We start from the raw sequence: 17,090 nt of genomic DNA on the forward strand, positions 1-17,090 counted from the left end.
GTATTTTTAGTAGAGATGGGGTTTCACCGTGTTAGCCAGGATGGTCTCGATCTCCTGACCTCGTGATCCGCCCACCTCGGCCTCCCAAAGTGCGGGGATTACAGGCATGAGCCACCGCACCCGGCCTTCCCTTCACTTCTGGCTACTCTCGCTGGGGAGGGAGACGCTGGGGCAAGTTCTCCTTCCTCTGTGGCTGTGGAGAGGAGAATGCCGGGTGACAGGGCTGTGGGCAGGGCTGGACTCACGTGGCCGTCACTTCTCCTTGCCAGACCTACGAGGACCAGCATAGCAGTGAGGAGGAGGAGGAGGAGGAGGAGGAAGAGGAGAGCGAGGACGGCGAGGAAGAAGATGACATCACCAGCGCAGAGTCGGAGAGCAGCGAGGAGGAGGAGGGGGAGCAGGGCGACCCCCAGAACGCGACCCGGCAGCAGCAGCTGGAGTGGGATGACTCCACCCTCAGCTACTGACCCGCGCCCCCGGCCATCTTGGTTTCTGCTTCCAAAGACTCTGCTGCCATCTGTTCTCCCAGTCCCAAGGGTCCACGATGTACAAAGTCATTTCAGCCAGTAGGTGTGCAGACCCCTCCCCGCCACGATTGTCGCCGTGCTTGGTGTGTAGGACCCTAGGCTCCCGCCTGCCCTCTGCCTGGTCGCTCTCTTCAGTCCCACGAGGAGCCGACACGTCCTCTCTGGCCGCCATCCGGCTCGCACAGGGGCCTCGCAGCGCCTCAGGCCCTGCATTTGTGTCTGGAGTCTCCCCCGCCCCGGGGAGAGGACGCTGGCCCCTCGCACTCCAGAAAAGCCATGCCAGCTGGACTCGTTGACAAAGGGTAAAACATGCTCACTCCCACCCGGTAATCATTTTTTTCTTTTTTAAAAAAAGTTTTTATTTTTTCCAAACTAGTGCATGTATAAATAATGGCAGGATGGGGGGTACTGTGTAGATGATTAACTGACTTTTTAATATTTTGTAAATAAATCGGATTCCTTGTGTCCTTTGTGCTAGTGTAACCCGGGACTGGAATGTAAAGTGAAGTTCAGAGCTCTGAGCACGGGCTCTTCCCACCGGGCCCTCCCTCCCCCGACGCCGAAGGGAGAGGCCCAGCCCCGTCCCAGCCCCGTCCCAGCCCCTGCTCAGGTCTGAGTGTGGCCGGGAGTCAGGGTCACAGGCCTTTAGCTGTGCTGCTCAAGAGACCGAACCAGGGCCGCCCTTTGGCAGCTACAAGTAGCCGGGCCTCACCTTTGGGATTTGACCTGTTCCTAATTTGGCGTGGGGTGCAGGGGTGCGGGGTCACTGGCCCTTTTCCACACTCCTCCGACAGCAGCTCCCTGTGCAGTGGCCTGGTCTCACCGTGTGCAGCCTTGTGGTTTATGCTTAGATGTGCATTTCCCTGCTGGTAAAAGGAGAAACTGACAGGTGTCCTGCAGACCGGCTGACCACTCCCTTCGGAGAAGGCAGGAGGCCTGAGTGATCTGTACTCGGAACGTCCAGCAGAGACCCATGGCCTGAAGGCAAAGTGCTGGAATTTTCCACAACAGCCTGTTCTCTCCTCTCCTCCTCCCCAGAGCCCCCGCCCCCGTGGGATGCCTCCTGCCATCAGGGGGGTTGAAATCCCTCTCCCCCCAGGAGCCCTGCTGCTGTGTTCAGTGGTAGGGCAAAAGGAGAGAAAACAGTCATGGTCTAAAAACCCACATAGCACTTTGCTCTTAGTTACATGTAAACTTTTAGATTTCTGAAACGGGTGGGCAATCATTCTGAATACTGTTCTGTGACCCTGACTGCTGGTTCTGAGGACACTGGTGGCTGTGCTGTGCTGTGTGTGGCCATCCTCCATGTCCTGTCCCTGTAGCTGCTCCGTTTAGACAGCGGACAGACGCTCACGCCCAGGGGATGTCCTCATGCTGTCACTGCGCGGTTTCCTTCGCAGATGTGTATATTGATGATTGACAGGTCAGAAAGTGTATCTGCTACAATAAAGTTCTGGTTCTAACTCCAGCCGGAGTGGGGTTTGTCTTCTCTCCTGTTTTGGTTTTAAACCTGCACTCCCTTGTTTCTTTTTGAGCCGAGAACATAAGAACATAAAAAGACTTTTTCTTTTCATCTGCCTTTACTTCTCATTTCAAGGTTTCACAGAGTGCTGGTCTCAACCCACATCAGTGATACTGAACTCGCCTTCCCCAGACAGAAACATGAAATGACTTAAAAAAATAGAAAATATTCTTCTCGCCAGGCACACAAGACTGTACACCCAAACCAGAAACGCTGTGGCTGTGCAAAGTGTGCTCCCACGCCCGCGCACACAGGCGCACTTGAATAAATAACACGCGCACGCACGGCTTTCCCCATTTCAAAAAGGCAGACGGTCTGGTGAGTTTCAGCACTTGCTAGGAACAGGTGTGTGGCCAGGGAGGTGCCCCGCGGGTAGCACTGGCTGCTGACGGACCCCTGGTGGATCAGAACAGAGCTGGCACCTGAGCCGCTGAGCAGGCGGCTACTTCTGGCTCTGTTGAGTTTTGGAAGACCTTTGAGAGATCAACAGCATCACCGGGTAGGTCCTGAGTCCACTGCTGATACGTTAGGGTCACCTGGGGGCTGCTAAAAGCCCATAGTCCTAGCCCCATCTGCAGAGTTGGCTTCTGAAGGCTGGGAGAAGCCCTGGAAGCTGCATTTCTAAAGCTGTTCAAATCCAGGCCTTTGGAGGCTTAAGACTAAGCCTGCACCATTTCAAACTAAGTACAGTCAAAGAGAAAGATCCCAGCATGCGTCCTCGCTCTCAAACTTCTGCTACCTGAGCACTCTCACAGCAGGTTCCCAAAAGAGATCTGGCCTCATCCTTTTGTTAAAACCTGCTTTGAGAGGTGGCTTAGATAATGGCAGAGTGGGCTGGGCATGGCGTCATGCCTGTAATGCCAGCACTTTGGGAGGCTGAGGTGGGTGGATCACCTGGAGGTCAGGAGTTCGAGACCAGCCTGGCCAACATGGTGAAACCCTCTCTACTAAAATACAAAAATTAGCTGGCTATGGTGGTGGACGCCTGTAACCCCAGCTACTCAGGAGGCTGAGTACCCGGGAGGCTCAGAACCCGGGAGGTGGAGGTTACAGTGAGCCACAATTGCACCACTGCGCTCCAGCCTGGGCAACTGAGACCCCATCTCAAAAAGAAAAAAAAAATTGAGATAATGGCAGAGTATTCGCCTCTGACCCACCTTCGCCTTCGTGTGTGACCAGGGTGAGCTACACGAGGCCCAGATCTCTTTAACACGCCCTGAGGACCAGCGCAGATTCTCCTTTATGGGGCTGGGCCTGATCTCCCCAGTCGTAGAGGTGTGGTGAGTCATCTATTGTTTTCTTACCTGCAAACAAAATCACTTTACAGCAGAGAGAGGTGAGGGAATTCTCGTACCCAAGACCCACTTGAAAAGTGGAGAGCAAACATCCCTGAATCTAGAGGGTACCCCAGGCACCTTGGGGAGCTGCCAGAACTCAGTCTAGGGAGGACACACAGGGCGGGTTGCACAAGGATCAGGGCGTCCTGTCGGACAGTAGGCACCAGGTGACCGCCAGGCGCCAGGACCCAGGCAGTCTGGCGGGAGGCCTGGGAAGGTGGTGACCCCAGGAGGAGAACAGTCTTCGCTGGGCCCAGATCCACCAGCTGGAAGACTTGGGGTGACAGTCCTCAGCCGAGAGCCAGGTGCAGCCTCGAGGGGCCCAGCACCGCCGCCGCACAAAGGAGGCATTTCCGTTTATGGCTGTTTAGCTCCTTAGACATTGCAAGTCATAAATAAATAACCAGTGTAAACAAAAGGCAGCTGTGTAAGTTCTTTTTGCAGTTCAGGCTCTTCAGCCCCTTTAGGACAACCAACGTGCCTGGTCCCCACGGCCCGCGGCTGCCTCCTCTCGGGCCCAGGGCTGGGAGATGCCGCTACTGCCTGTTGTCCTTGGACACGTTGTGGGCCAGCCAGTTCACTTTGGTTTTCCAGCTCTCACGGAGGGCTTCATTAAACTTCACTCGGAAGTGCTTCAGCGCCTCGTCCTCTGTTTTCCCCAGTGCCAGGGAGTCCTGCGAACAAATCACAGCGGTGTCCGCGTTAAGGGGACCCGGACCTTGCTCTGGGATGCGGCCCTCTCTGGGGACTTCAGAGTCACTGCATGAAGCGGTTAGCAGAGAGCCCCCGGCATCCCAGGAAAAGCTCTCTATTCCGATCCCGCCCTCAAATGAAGGTACCAAAGACGTCTTGGCCCCAGAGCCCCTAGTTCCCAGGTTGACACCGTGCCCGGCCCACTCTGCCATTATCTAAGCCACCTCTGAAAGCAGGTTTTAATATATATATATCTTTTTTTTTTTTTTGGAGACAGTCTTACTCTGTCGCCCAGGCTGGAGTGCAGTGGCATGATCTCGGCTCACTGCAACTTCTACCTCCCAGGTTCAAGTGATTCTTCTGCCTCAGCCTCCTGAGTAGCTGGGATTAGAGGTGCCTGCTACCACACCTGGCTAACTTTTCTATTTTTAGTAGAGACAGGGTTTCACCATGTTGGTCAGGCTGATCTCGAACTCCTGACCTCATGATCCACCTGCCTTGGCCTCCCAAAGTGCTGGGGTTACAGGTGTGCACCACCATGCCCGGCTAATTTTGTATTTTTAGTAGAGATGGGGTTTCTCCATGTTGGTCAGGCTGGTCTCGAACTCCCGACCTCAGGTGATCCACCCACCTCGGCCTCCCAAAGTGCTGGGATTACAGGCGTGAGCCACTGCGCCCGGCCAAAAAATATCTTTTAGAAGGCAGAGGGAGCCAGATCTCACGTGGCCCAGTGGACACCTGAAAGCCCCGCAGCCCCTGAGCACAGTGGCCCAACCCGGAGAGGTCACTACACATCTGCCACGAGGTGGAACCATGCCCAGGTGGCTCAACTCTGCTCCAGCCACTTTCCCCTCCACCGCCCACCAACCCTACTGCTGGGTCCTGGGACGGCGTAAGGCACACAGAGCTCAGTGCCCTTTGGGGCCTACTGCACTCAGGGCCCTCCTAGGTCGAATTGCTCGGGGGCAGGCCTTGGAAGGCCATTGGCGACAGAAGACTCCTGCCTGCCACATACCTTGAGGTACTGGATGTCTTTGGAGCAGCTGAGCTCAGGCAGGCCTGCCGCCCGCATCAGGGCAAAGAGGTGGAGGAAGAGAAGCCCGTGGCGCCGCAGGATGGTGTAGGCCCTTTCACAGTAGCCCCGGAACCTGCAGGTGGGGGGCACAGGAGGTGAGGCTCTGGGTCCTCCCAGCCACAGGCCAGAGGGCCGCTCCGCATTCAACCAGCCCCTTCCCTGAAGGCACCTGCCCTTGCCCTGGAAATGGGTGGACACAAGGCCCCCAGTTCTTCTAGCTGACCCCTGTGCCCCAGCCAGCCTCCTGCTATACGACCCACAAACCTGCCCACATTGCCCAAAAGGGGCACTGCAGGGCAGAGCAGGGGCATGTTTCAAACCCATCACCAGCTGGGGTGAGGGGCCAAGTTTGGGGCTGAGAGCTGAGCCCCATCCTGCCCCCTGCCTGGGAACCTCTGCCCTATTCCCTGGGGCCCCACACTGAGGGGCATCTGGTGGGGCTCAGGCACTCTTACCTTTCAAATTTCTCACTGTTATTAGTCTTCCCCTGCTGAATCACATGGACAAAGTCATAGGTGAGGATGAATGGGACACGCTCACGGTTGATTCCAAACTTGGTCTTGAAATTCCCCAGAAAGTGGCCAAAATCAATGTGGAACAGCTGAGGGGACAGGAGAGGAGGGGGAGGATTGAGAAGGTGTCAGAGAGGAGAGAATCCAGGGGAGACAGGAAGCCAGCAGGGCTGGGGGACCCCTGCCACAGAGCTGTGTGCCGGGCAGAAGGGCCAGCAGGCTGGGGCCAGAAGCCAGGTCCCCGCAGCAGCTGCCAGCACCACCCCCTGTACCTGCCCACTCTCTCGGATCATGATGTTGTCGCTGTGCCGATCGCCGATGCCCAGCACGTATGTGGCCACACAGTAGCCAGCACAGGAGAGGGTGAACTCCTCAATGGCTCGATCCAGGGCCTCCCTGGGTGGGGAAGATTGAAAACCATGGCCACACCATTTTGCAGCTCCTCCTACCAAGAGGTGGGTTATTACTCCCTCTCCCCTTGAATCTGGCCCTGTGACTTGCTTTGACCAACAGAACATGGAGAACACAATGCCAGACGTCGCTTGCAGACGCTACTCCAGAGCCAAGGCCTGAAGACATCTGCAGATCTTGAACCCCACACCCTCAATACAGAGCCATGGAGGGAAGGTGAGGCTGCTAAATGAGGACGCCACATGCAGAGAGGCATCACAGACACCTGGCGCCAAGGCCCCAGGAATGAGATGCGTTATCTCAGACCCTGCTGGCCCAGTTAAGGCACCAGATGAGAACAGCTGCAGAGTGATTATGCAGAACCAGCAGAAGGGCCACCCAGCTGAGCCCAGCCCTAGACTGCAAATTTGTGAGCCAATCTTAAATGGCTGTTTTTTAAGGCCCTGCACTTTGGATGGTGTTGCATAGCAAGAGACACTGATACTTGGGGAACAGAGACCCGCCTCACCCCAACCCAGACACAGGCTGGTCCTCAACTGAGCCAAATAGCCACAGAGATGGTCTGAGGCCCTTCCCCGCTCCTTTGCTCTGACAGGCTAGGCCTCCCACTCCACACCTCTTGGAAAGAAGGTGTGGAGTCTCCTCCCTGGGCCTGAAACCCACCCTGGGTTCTTGGACTTCAGCCAGTTGAGCAGGGCATCCTTGTTGAAGGCGGCTGTGGCTGCCATGTTGCTCTTGTTGAGTTGGATGTTGGCAATGGTGTCTGAGCGGAGTACCACCTCAATGAGGCCTGTGCGGTCCCCGGTGGGGAGGCAGCCGTAGGGGGTCATCCTAGGCAAGTGGGAAGAGGGACGGGCAAATGGCATGGTCAAGGGCTGTCCCTGAGGCCACTTGAGCCCCAGAAACTCATGGTGCCCCCAAAAGCCACAGAAGATGCTGTTGCCCACATTGCTAAAAAGCAGGGGAGCGATACTGGCTCCTTGGAGACACCAGCACCAGCACCTCAGGTGAAGAAAGCACCATGGCTGAGCTCACGTTTGCTTGGAACAGAACCAGCCAGGGGCCTTGGGAGAAGATGCCACTGTTTCCCAAGATGGGCTGAGGGAGCCAGGGGCACCCGGGCAACTAAAGCAACAGAGCAGGGTACACACTAAGCCCCAGGAGTGGCCTTCATGCATACTGCTGCCCACCACCTCCTGGCCTAGAGTTAAACTGCTCCCAGCTCTTCCTAGGACAGCCCTTTCCCCAGCTAAGATGGTCATGCCACCTTCGACAAGGACCCTTCCAGAGGCACAGACTCCCAGGCTAGGCACAGACACCAAGGGACGACAGCCGGTGGGGGCCCTCACCTCAGGTCCAGCCCCTCCTGCTTCCACAGGACGTCCATGAGCTGGATCATCTGCAGGGTCAGCATGTCCTGCCGGAGGTCTGTGCCGCCGGCCAGTGGGAGGAGAAGTATGAGTTTCTGGTAGGTTCTCTGCTTCCAGCCACACCCAAGCTCCTAAGTCCCAGGATTCTGTCTTCTCCACCCCGACTCTAGGAGCACCCCAGGACCCCCCAGGGCAGCAGAGTCGGGGTGTGGGGAGGCCAGGCCCTCACCATCCCCGTTCTTAAAGATGATGCCCACGCTGCCGCTGCTGCCTGCCTCCTCGTTGCTGTACATGATCCACAGGGGCTTCATCTTGGAGTCCATGAAGGTGCACTGCTCCACGCTGCCGGGACAGAGAGCGGGCAGTCAGAGGGGGCTCCTCCGCCGGCCTCCCAGGGGTGGGAGGAGCCCTCATTAGTGGGGCTTGGGCTCACCAGACTTCAGCCAGCAGGGTGCTGGGGTCGAGTGGGGACTGCAGGTGGGAGAGGGCCTCTAGGTAGGCCTCCTGCCGCATGCACAAGTGCATCAGCTCCTTCGTCTGGGGCTTGGGGGTCTTCTGAGAGCTCAGCTTGACGAAGTCGTTCAGCGCCTTCAGTTTGCTCAGTGCTTCCCCCTGGTGGGCAGATGGGAGAGTGGCAGTGGGCAGGTCCCAGCCTCTGCCCGGCCCTGGGGATTCTCAGAGGCTCAGGGCCGCCCCCTGCCCACCCCCAGGGCCCTGAGCCTCACCTGCTTCATCAGCACCTTCATGTGGTGGGTGCTGCCCCTGCAGTAGGCTTCCAAGATGAGGCCGAAGCGCAGGGCCACCGACGGCACGTGCATCTCGGAGCTGGAAGGGGAAGGGAGGGCTGAGCCTCGCCAGGCAGGACCACGCAGCCCCTCCCGCCCAGCAGGACCTAGTGAGGCCAGGACACCCAGGCCTGCTGGAAACATCCCCCATGGCCTTCCGGGGAGACTCAGGGGCTGGGATTCCCACAGAACGGCTGGGGCGAGTCCCGCTACCGGAGGTGCCAGAAAAGGAAGTGGCCGATCTTGCGGTTGGCCAGGGCCCGGTCCAGCAGGAATTTGGTCAGCTCGCAGTCCAGGTAGGACTCGTACTTTAGCACCTGCACCAGCTGCAGCAAGTACTGGAACAGCTCATCGTCCCTGCAGGGAAGGAAGGCGCTGGGGCCCGGAGCTCCCTGACTCAGGACAGGAGGGAGCTCCCTCGGCAGCCAGAGGGAGGCCAGGCAGGAGGGAGCAAGCCCACGGGAAGGTTCAGGCCCCATCCAGAGCCCAAGTCCTGGCAGCCAGGACACAGCTGCCCTCTGGAGAAGTGGGGAGTGCCCAGCTGGGACTCACGTCAGTTTCCGCAGCGACTTGATGGCAAAGGAGCCTACATGGCAATCAGGGAAGCTGAAGTCCAGCAGCTCCAGGGCGCTCAGGACAGGCAGCTCCGGCCAGGAGCACAGCAGGTAGAGCATCTGGGGGGAGCAGAGGCCGAGGTCAGGCTTGGGGGTGGCCGGGGTCAGGGTGGAGGTGGTCAGGGTCAGGATGATGGCCGGTCAGGGTCAGGGTGAGTGTTGGCCAGGGTCAGGGTGAGGGTTGGCCGGGGTCAGGGTGAGGGTTGGCCGGGGTCAGGATGATGGCCGGCCAGGGTCAGGGTGAGGGTTGGCTGGGGTCAGGGTGAGGGTTGGCTGGGGTCAGGATGATGGCCAGCCAGGGTCAGGGTGAGGGTTGGCCAGGGTCAGGGTGGTGGGTAGCCAGATGCTGTGGTCTGCCCCCAGCTTCACCCTCAGGTGCCCCTCCCCACCCACCTGGGCCACATCCTCGTGCTTGTTCCACTTGGTGACCAGCAGCAGCCGGGCTAGCGCCTCCGGGAAGTGCTCCTGGACTTCGTGCCGCAGCTTCCACACCAGGTCCTTCTCATGCTCATACAGCTCCCCAGACCCCCGCCGCTCCAGGATTTCCCGCAGCTGCAGCTGCTGAGGGGTATGGGCAGGGGTGAGGGCTCTGGCTCCATGCCGGCTCCGTGCCCCCACCCCACACCCCCACCTCACTCACCTCCTCCTCGGTGACATGTACACACTCACTGTGCCGCCCCAGCTCCAAGATCTGCAACAAACAGCTGCACTCAGCATCCCCCAGGGCCTGGACCAGCCCAGGCAGGACCCCCAGGCAGGGGGTCGCCACCCTGATCATCCTTGAGGGGGCGCTGTCCCGTGCATGGAGGCATATCCACGGCAGCTCTGGCCTCCACCCACGAGATGCCAAGAGCATCCCTCCCAGCAGCTGTGACAACCGAAAATGTCATCAGACTGTGCAGCGTCCCTGCAGGCAAAATGGCCCCTGGGAAGACCCCAGATATGCCTGGTAGCCCAGCCCCAACGTGGCCAGGGAGCACTCTCTGAAGAGCTCCAGGAGCAGGGCCAGGAGAGCTCCCCGTCAGCCCCTCAGCCTCACGTGGTGGGGCCCCCACTGACCTTCTCCAGGGCGGGATAGTACACGGGGTGCGGGGCCACCTCAGGCAGGCAGATGAGCAGGGCGGCGGCGCTATCCGTGTTGGGGTTACTACGCACAGTGCCTGTGGGGTTCAGCAGCTCGCCCTTCTCATCTGAACACAGGGGCAGAGGAAGTTGTAGAGGGGAGACCAGCATTTCTGGGACCCTCACATTCCCAACGCCTCTCCCTCCCGGGCCTGGGCCGACCTGGGACGGAGGGCCACATGTAGAGACAGCGTTCCCCAGTCTTAAGCTGGTCCTTGTAGTCAAACAGCATGAGGTTGGCCCAGGCAATGGGGCAGTCCTGCAGGAGGACAGGGCAGGTGAGGACAGCCACTCAGGGGCCTCTAGACCCAACTTCGCTGCCCTCCCCCGGCACCCCACCCGAGAAGACCCAGAGCCCAGCTAAGGTCTCCCCACCAGACCCCTGGGAGACCCTGCTTGGGGAAGGAGAGGAGCCGCTTTTTCCTCTTTCCTCTGAGGGCTCCAGAGGTGAAGCCAGCCAACATCTGCTGCCCCCTCCTGTTCCCACCCTCACCCCTACTCAGGCTTTTTTTTTTTTTTTGAGACGGAGTCTTGCTCTGTCGCCCAGGCTGGAGTGTAGTGGCGCGATCTCGGCTCACTGCAACCTCCGCCTCCTGGGTTCAAGCAATTCTCATGCCTCAGCCTCCCAAGTAGGCATGCACCACCACGCCTGGCTAATTTTTTTGTATATTTAGTAGAGACGGGGTTTCATCATATTGGCCAGGCTGGTCTCAAACTCCTGACCTTGTGAGCCACCCGCCTTGGCCTCCCAGAGTGCTGGGATTACAGGCATGAGCCACCACGCCCGGCCCTCCTGGCTTCTTGAGAAATCCCCAAACAGACGGCACAGCCCGGAGGCCAGCCCAACCCAGCTCAGCTCAGAGTGAATCAGCCCCAAGGGGAGCCACATCCTGGGACCATGACTCAGCACCCAGCCACTGTGCCTCCAGGCCAGCCACTGAGTCAGGCTTTTCTGCTCCAGGGATGACACTGTGCTTGTCCTTCCATCCCAGGGCACTACCTGCAGGTTCCTGCAGGACCACAGCCCAGGCCAGATATTCTGAGGCAGCATGCATAGGAGCCCAGGAGCCCAGAGTGTCCCTCGAGCAGGGCTGGTGGCCAGACTGGGGTGGACGAGGAGGCTGGGGTCCACAAGCAATCCCAGGACTCCCATCCCCAGGCTGTGTGCTTGCCGGGAGGAGAGTGGTGAGTGGCCCAGCAAGGGGCTGCGCTGGCTCCCCGGGGCCTGCACCCCTCCCCGCCAGCCCCGGGACCCACCGCCTTCTTGGACTTCTTCTTGGTGGAGCGGGCCTTCTTGGCTTTCTCGATCACGGCGTACAGTGCAAAGCAGAGACGGGCCATGCGGGGCAGGTCGCAGATGTTGATGTCGAACTCCAGCCGCTGCTTCCACACAGGTTCCGAGCACACGCTCACCTCCGAGCTGGACACCGTCTTGCACAGCATCTCATTGCCGTGGAAAAGCCCTGCCTGCACCACCAGCTGCAGAAGGTGCCAGGATGAGGGGTGAGGGGTGAGGGGTGAGGGGGTCCAGCCCCTCTCCCCTTCCCTTAAGGAGGTGTCAATCTTCCCGTTGCATGTCCTCAGGTGGGTCTGAACTCTACTTCCCATGCAAAGGAAGGTGGTGCAGCACAGGGAAGGCCTGAGGGGCACGCGTGGCCCTGGGGTGAGGGAGGATACCATGGGCTAGGCACGGGTGCCCTTGTCTCAGCTCCCCCAACTCTGGGGACCTCGGGGCATGTCCATTCCCCACTCCAGGCTTCAGTTTCCCCATCAGGGATCCGCAACTCCAGGGACCCTCGCTCTAACATCCTAGGGCTCCCCAGACTTCTCAGACTCCTAGAAGCCCATGTGGGTGGGGAAGGACTTTTCTTGCCACCTGATGTCTGGCCCCCTCCAATTCCATCTGACACCACCACCCTGGAAGTCCCTCTGATCCAATCCCCCTCGATTCCTGCCAGAGGAACCCAGACCTGCCCTGCTTATACAGTTTCCCCCGTGAAACACGCTCCAGGCAGGAGAGCCAACCTGAGGACTCAGGTATCGTGTCCTGCAAATAGGACAATAAAACCCATGCCTGCAGGCTGTTGTGATGGGGTGTGTGAAAGTGTGAAGACAACAGGGAGGTGGGCTCGGCCCCCAGGGGTTGAGGCAGGCGCAGCCCTCACAGGCTGCAGGCACCGTCCTGGTGTCTCCAGGGAGCGCCACAGCCCCCAGCCCAGCTGGACCCAGCCCCTCTTCCATGCCCGGCCCCTCCCCCAGCTCTGCAGCCCCGGATCCCTGGGCTGAACCTGGCCCCACAACCTCCACCAAAGCCAAATACCCAGAACGCTGCTTGGCCCACGTTTCTACGAATCGGCCTCCAGGGCCGGCTGGCCCGCCCCGCTTCCCACTTCCTGTTTTCAAGCCGCTCACAGCGCCCCAGGCAGGGATGCTGGGTAATGTGGTCAGGTGGCTTTCATGTGATCCCCCTCCTTCCTCTGCTGCCCCTCCGGGATACAGCCACCTTGTTGGTGCAAAAAAACAGTGTCTCCCCCACCTATCCCAGGAGCCCCACCTTCATCCGCTCGTCGGCGTTCACTTTGCTGCCCTGGATGAGCTCGATGCAGAACGGCTGCTCCAGGGACCACAGGGACACAGAGGAGGGCTGGGGGTCGGGGAGGCAGGGCTGTTAACACGGCTCAAAGAACAGCTTGTCTCCCTGGTCGATGGTGAGGCCCGTGACCCCTCGGGGGCGGGTGAGAGGGTCACAGGTTTGCGGCCAGGCTTGGGCCTGTCCACAATGCTATCCTTTACCAGAAAACCTGCCATGCGGGCTTCCCAGGGGGGCCCAACACCCCTGAGCTCTGCAGAGAAGGGCAGCCGGTGAGCCAGGCATGGGGCTGCCCCCCACCCACAGCGGTCCCACAGGCTCCCGGCCCAGGACGCTGGTCAGCTGTGTTGGCTTCCCCAGCTCAAAGCCCCAGCCCTCCATACCAAGGGCCCCTGGACCCATGGCCAGTAGCACCTGGAGTTGAACGCCAGGCGGGAAGAAGGGGTGGCTCGGAGGGGAGGCGGAAGGCGCCATCTCACCTTCTTTGCAGGAATGGGAGGCGGCTTGGCACGTGGTTTCTGGACCTGGGGGGCAGGGTTGCTCTGCTCATCCCGCATGGCGAGGATGGAGGAGGAATGGACCATGGTCAGGTGAGGGGTCAGCCCACTGTGCAGGCAGCTGCAGATGTACTGAGACGGGGCGCAGGGTGAGCGGCCGGTGGGGCGGCCCCAACCACTCCCTGGACACCAGGATTCCCAGGACCCCCCAAGCTGCCCACTGCCTGTCCCAGGCCTTGGGGGAGGGGAGGACTTCCTGCTGGTCTTTCCTGCCCCACCCTCCACCTCCTGAAGACGGAGCCCCTCCTTGTGCTCTCAGAGAGGGCCAGCGCTACCAGGGGATGCTCTGGTGGTGACCCAAAGGCCTGGCTCAGCAGGCTCAAGATGCGCCCAAATGTCAGCTCCCCAACTCCCACCCAGGACCCGTCCAGGGCGGCGGGAGCCCAGAGTGCAGCGGGCCTCAGCGGCCTCACCTGGAACTGGCAGAGCGGGTAGCTGCCGTACAGGTACTCATGCCTGCCGTTCACCTGCAGCGTGTAGTCTTCCGGCTGCTCCACCAGCGGCTGCCGGAACACCGTGGCCTTCTTCCGCAGGGCACAGGCCATCAGCGCCAGCGGCACGTCCTTGGTGGACACCTGGAAGGTGAAGCTCTCCTGTGGGGAGGAGGGAGGTGAGTCCGCTGCCCTCGAGGCCCCCGGGGTTCTGGGGCACAGGGCAGGGTTGCCTATTTGCCCCCAAGGACAGGGTCTGGGGAGTTCATGGACGACACTGGGAAATATTTGTTCAAAGAATGAACTGATGCCCAAAGCCCCGCACCACTGGGTCATCCTGCCACGTCGAGCTTGCCTGGGGGGACGTTCAGCTGAGCCCTACACATGCACAGACACCTGGCAAACACCATCTGATGCCACTGGGGGAGGGGGGCCTGCGGATGACTGAGGAGTTTCACGGAGGAAGTGCTCCCCATGGACAGAGCAGCCTGGATGCCGCAGGCTACGAACGGGCTCACCTCGCTGCCCTCAAACTTGACGTTGACCAGGAGGGCCCGGTTTGGGAGCCGCAGGGTGCCAGGCCCCCAGGTTCGAGCCGAGGGCTCCAGCTGCAGGGGGAAGCTGTACTGCAACCAGGCCTCCCAGCCCAGCTGCTGCCGGCGGGCGGCCGCCTCCTCGCAGAACTGGCACATCTTGGCACGAAAGTCGTTCACTTCTGGGTCGCACAAGGAGTCAAACTCGTGGAGGCCTGTGGGGCGGGGAGGGCTGGGTCAGCGGGCAGGGCAGGCAGGGCCAGCCCGGCCACACGGCCCACCTGGCAGGGCTACCTTTGCCGATGAGGAGGCTGATCTGCGAGTTGATGAGCTTCTTCACGCGGTCGCCCTCGCGGGCCACCAGGCGCAGGACGGGCAGGAAGGGCTGCACGTCGCACAGACGCCGTTGCTCATCCTCCAGCTCCTGCTGCTCCGCCGTCTGGTTGATGCAGGTGAACACATAGGCCTCGGGGCCACTGAGCATGTGGAAGAGTGGCTCATACTGGGCGCGGTGCCACAGCAGCTGGGGGGACAGTCACTGGTAAGCCCCTCCACCCAAGGCAGCCACTGGGAGGTGGGAGGCTGAGGGTGGATGGAGAGCTGGCCTCCGGCCTGGGGGGTCCAAACCTCCCAGAGGGCAGAGGCAGACCCCAAGATCTGTGCTCTCTGCAGCCCCCCAGGTGCTGATCATGGGTGGACAGGCTTCTCCACTGCTGCCCTTCTGTGGGGGCAGCTGGGAGGTGCTGAGATCTGGGGCTGGCACCACGTCCCACAGGCTTCCCTCCCAGAGTGCAGGACTACCCTAGGTCACTCCAGAGATGGGTGCCATGACCTTCACACAGCCCAGCTAACTGTCCTGGGGTTCTTCACCTATTTATTTTATTTTATTTTATTTTATTTTATTTTATTTTATTTATTTATTTTTTTTGAGACGGAGTCTCGCTCTGTTGCCCAGGCTAGAGTGCAGTGGCCGGATCTCAGCTCACTGCAAGCTCCGCCTCCCGGGTTTATGCCATTCTCCTGCCTCAGCCTCCCGAGCAGCTGGGACTACAGGCGCCCGCCACCTCGCCCGGCTAGTTTTTTTTTTGTATTTTTTAGTAGAGACGGGTTTTCACCGTGTTAGCCAGGATGGTCTCGATCTCTTGACCTCGTGATCCGCCCATCTCGGCCTCCCAAAGTGCTGGGATTACATATTTATTTTATTTTTGAGATGGAGTCCCACTCTGTCGCCCAGGCTGGAGTGCAGTGGCACAATCTTGGCTCACTGCAACCTCTGCTTCCCAGGTTCAAGTGATTCTCTTGCCTCAGCCTCCTGAATAGCTGGGATTATAGGCAGGCACCACCATGCCTGGCTAAATTTTTTGTATTTCTTTTTAGTAGAGATGGGGTTTCACTGTGTTGGCCAGGCTGGTCTCAAACTCCTGACGTCAGGTGATCCACCCGCCTCAGCCTCCCAAAGTGCTGGGATTACGGGTATGAGCCACCGCGCCTGACAACCCTGATTTTTAAATGTTGGTAACGAACTCAAAAATATTTAACACAGCAAGGGGGCCCAAAGAGAATTCTCCATGGAGTGTGTGCCGTGGGGTGACGGGCCTCCAGCTCTCCCAAGCAACAAGCAGTTGAAAGGTGTTCACTGAGTCACAAAGATGAGAAAGGAGGGAAGTTCCCAGTGTTCCTACCAAGGGCAACGGCTAACTATGGTCTGTCAAGCAGTGGGATGGCACCAAGCTGTGACAGTCTAGGGACTGTCTAGCAGCTCTATGTGCTGGCCTGGAGGGGTCCAAGGTGTGTCATTAAGTGAGGGGAAAACCCCAAGATCTAGAGCAGCAGGTGTGAGTCAAGCCCATTTCCATTAAAACACAAAACAGGCCGGGCGCGGTGGCTCACACCTGTAATCCCAGCACTTTGGGAGGCCGAGACAGGCGGATCACAAAGTCAGGAGATCGAGACCATCCTGGCTAACACGGTGAAACCCCGTCTCTACTAAAAAATACAAAAAAACTAGCTGGGCGAGGTGGCAGGTGCCTGTAGTCCCAGCTACTCGGGAGGCTGAGGCAGGAGAATGGCGTGAACCCGGGAGGCGGAGCTTGTAGTAAGCCAGTGAGCTGAGATCCAGCCACTGCACTCTAGCCTGGACGACAGAGCGAGACTCCGTCTCAAAAAAAAAAAAAAACCAAAAAACACACAAAAACCCTAATAAACATACTGATTAACATAGGCCAGGGGTTAGCAAACCACCCTTTTCCTGGTCAAATCCACCTGCTACCTGGTTAACCCCACAAAGCCACGCCCCTTCATTTACATATCACCCAGGGCTGCTCCTGTCCTGTGGTGGCAGGACTGAATCATCACAACAGAAAACAGAGCCAGCCAGCTAAAATATTTACTATCTGGCCCCTGGGGATAAATACAAATATGAAGAATCGGGACCAAATCGAGATGTATATGCTATGCCTCTGCACTGTTTGCATTTTAATAACCCACAGGCACAGCTCTGTAAGTGGAAAAATAAGACTAATTTAAAATGACCTCTAGGTCAGGTGCGGTGGCTCACTCCTGTAATCCCAGCACTTTGGGAGGCTGAGATGGGAGGATCACTTGAGCACAGGAGATCACGGCCAGCCTGGGCAACATAATAAGACTCCATCTCTACAAAAAATAAAAAAATTAGCTGGTTATGGTGGCATGCACCTGTAGTCCCAGCTACTCAGGAGGCTGAGGTGGGGGAATCATTTGAGCCCAGGAGGTTGAGGCTGCCGTGAGCTGTGATCACGCCACTGCACTACAGCCCGGATGACAGAGTAAGACCCTGTCTCAAAAAAAAAAAAAAAAAAAGTATAAAAATAAAAAACTAAAATGATACCTGTAGCTTGGGCAACATGGCAAGTCCTACTGCTACAAAAATAAATAAATAGGCCGGGCACGGTGGCTCAAGCCTGTAATCCCAGCACTTTGGGAGGCCGAGGTGGGTGGATCACGAGGTCAGGAGATCGAGACCATCCTGGCTA

At 58.8% G+C, this 17,090-nt stretch overlaps 2 protein-coding genes across 2 annotated transcripts in view; one reads left to right on the forward strand and one right to left on the reverse strand.

The window, feature by feature from the left end:
• CLSTN1 (calsyntenin 1) overlaps positions 1-1,992 on the forward strand; it is a 55,450-nt gene extending 53,458 nt beyond the window's left edge. Inside the window, exon 16 of the mRNA XM_011994190.1 lies at positions 270-1,992. Coding sequence (XP_011849580.1) covers positions 270-467 — 198 coding nt within the window. The 3' untranslated portion in view covers positions 468-1,992. The remainder of the gene's footprint in view (positions 1-269) is intronic.
• Positions 1,993-2,088: 96 nt separating this feature from the next.
• Positions 2,089-17,090, reverse strand: part of PIK3CD (phosphatidylinositol-4,5-bisphosphate 3-kinase, catalytic subunit delta) — a 51,116-nt gene continuing 36,114 nt past the window's right edge. Inside the window, exons 4-24 of the mRNA XM_011994191.1 lie at positions 14,374-14,602; positions 14,065-14,294; positions 13,529-13,708; positions 13,038-13,187; positions 12,523-12,612; positions 11,226-11,447; positions 10,131-10,227; positions 9,906-10,036; positions 9,487-9,537; positions 9,240-9,407; positions 8,785-8,906; positions 8,446-8,589; positions 8,173-8,272; positions 7,881-8,059; positions 7,677-7,789; positions 7,427-7,505; positions 6,741-6,908; positions 5,939-6,062; positions 5,610-5,755; positions 5,095-5,227; positions 2,089-4,060 (exon numbers count right to left, since the gene is read on the reverse strand). Coding sequence (XP_011849581.1) covers positions 3,923-4,060; positions 5,095-5,227; positions 5,610-5,755; positions 5,939-6,062; positions 6,741-6,908; positions 7,427-7,505; positions 7,677-7,789; positions 7,881-8,059; positions 8,173-8,272; positions 8,446-8,589; positions 8,785-8,906; positions 9,240-9,407; positions 9,487-9,537; positions 9,906-10,036; positions 10,131-10,227; positions 11,226-11,447; positions 12,523-12,612; positions 13,038-13,187; positions 13,529-13,708; positions 14,065-14,294; positions 14,374-14,602 — 2,994 coding nt within the window. The 3' untranslated portion in view covers positions 2,089-3,922. The remainder of the gene's footprint in view (positions 4,061-5,094; positions 5,228-5,609; positions 5,756-5,938; positions 6,063-6,740; positions 6,909-7,426; positions 7,506-7,676; positions 7,790-7,880; positions 8,060-8,172; positions 8,273-8,445; positions 8,590-8,784; positions 8,907-9,239; positions 9,408-9,486; positions 9,538-9,905; positions 10,037-10,130; positions 10,228-11,225; positions 11,448-12,522; positions 12,613-13,037; positions 13,188-13,528; positions 13,709-14,064; positions 14,295-14,373; positions 14,603-17,090) is intronic.

The sequence above is a fragment of the Mandrillus leucophaeus genome, unplaced genomic scaffold, assembly GCF_000951045.1.
Source record: "Mandrillus leucophaeus isolate KB7577 unplaced genomic scaffold, Mleu.le_1.0 Scaffold446, whole genome shotgun sequence".
Taxonomy (NCBI): domain Eukaryota; kingdom Metazoa; phylum Chordata; class Mammalia; order Primates; family Cercopithecidae; genus Mandrillus; species Mandrillus leucophaeus.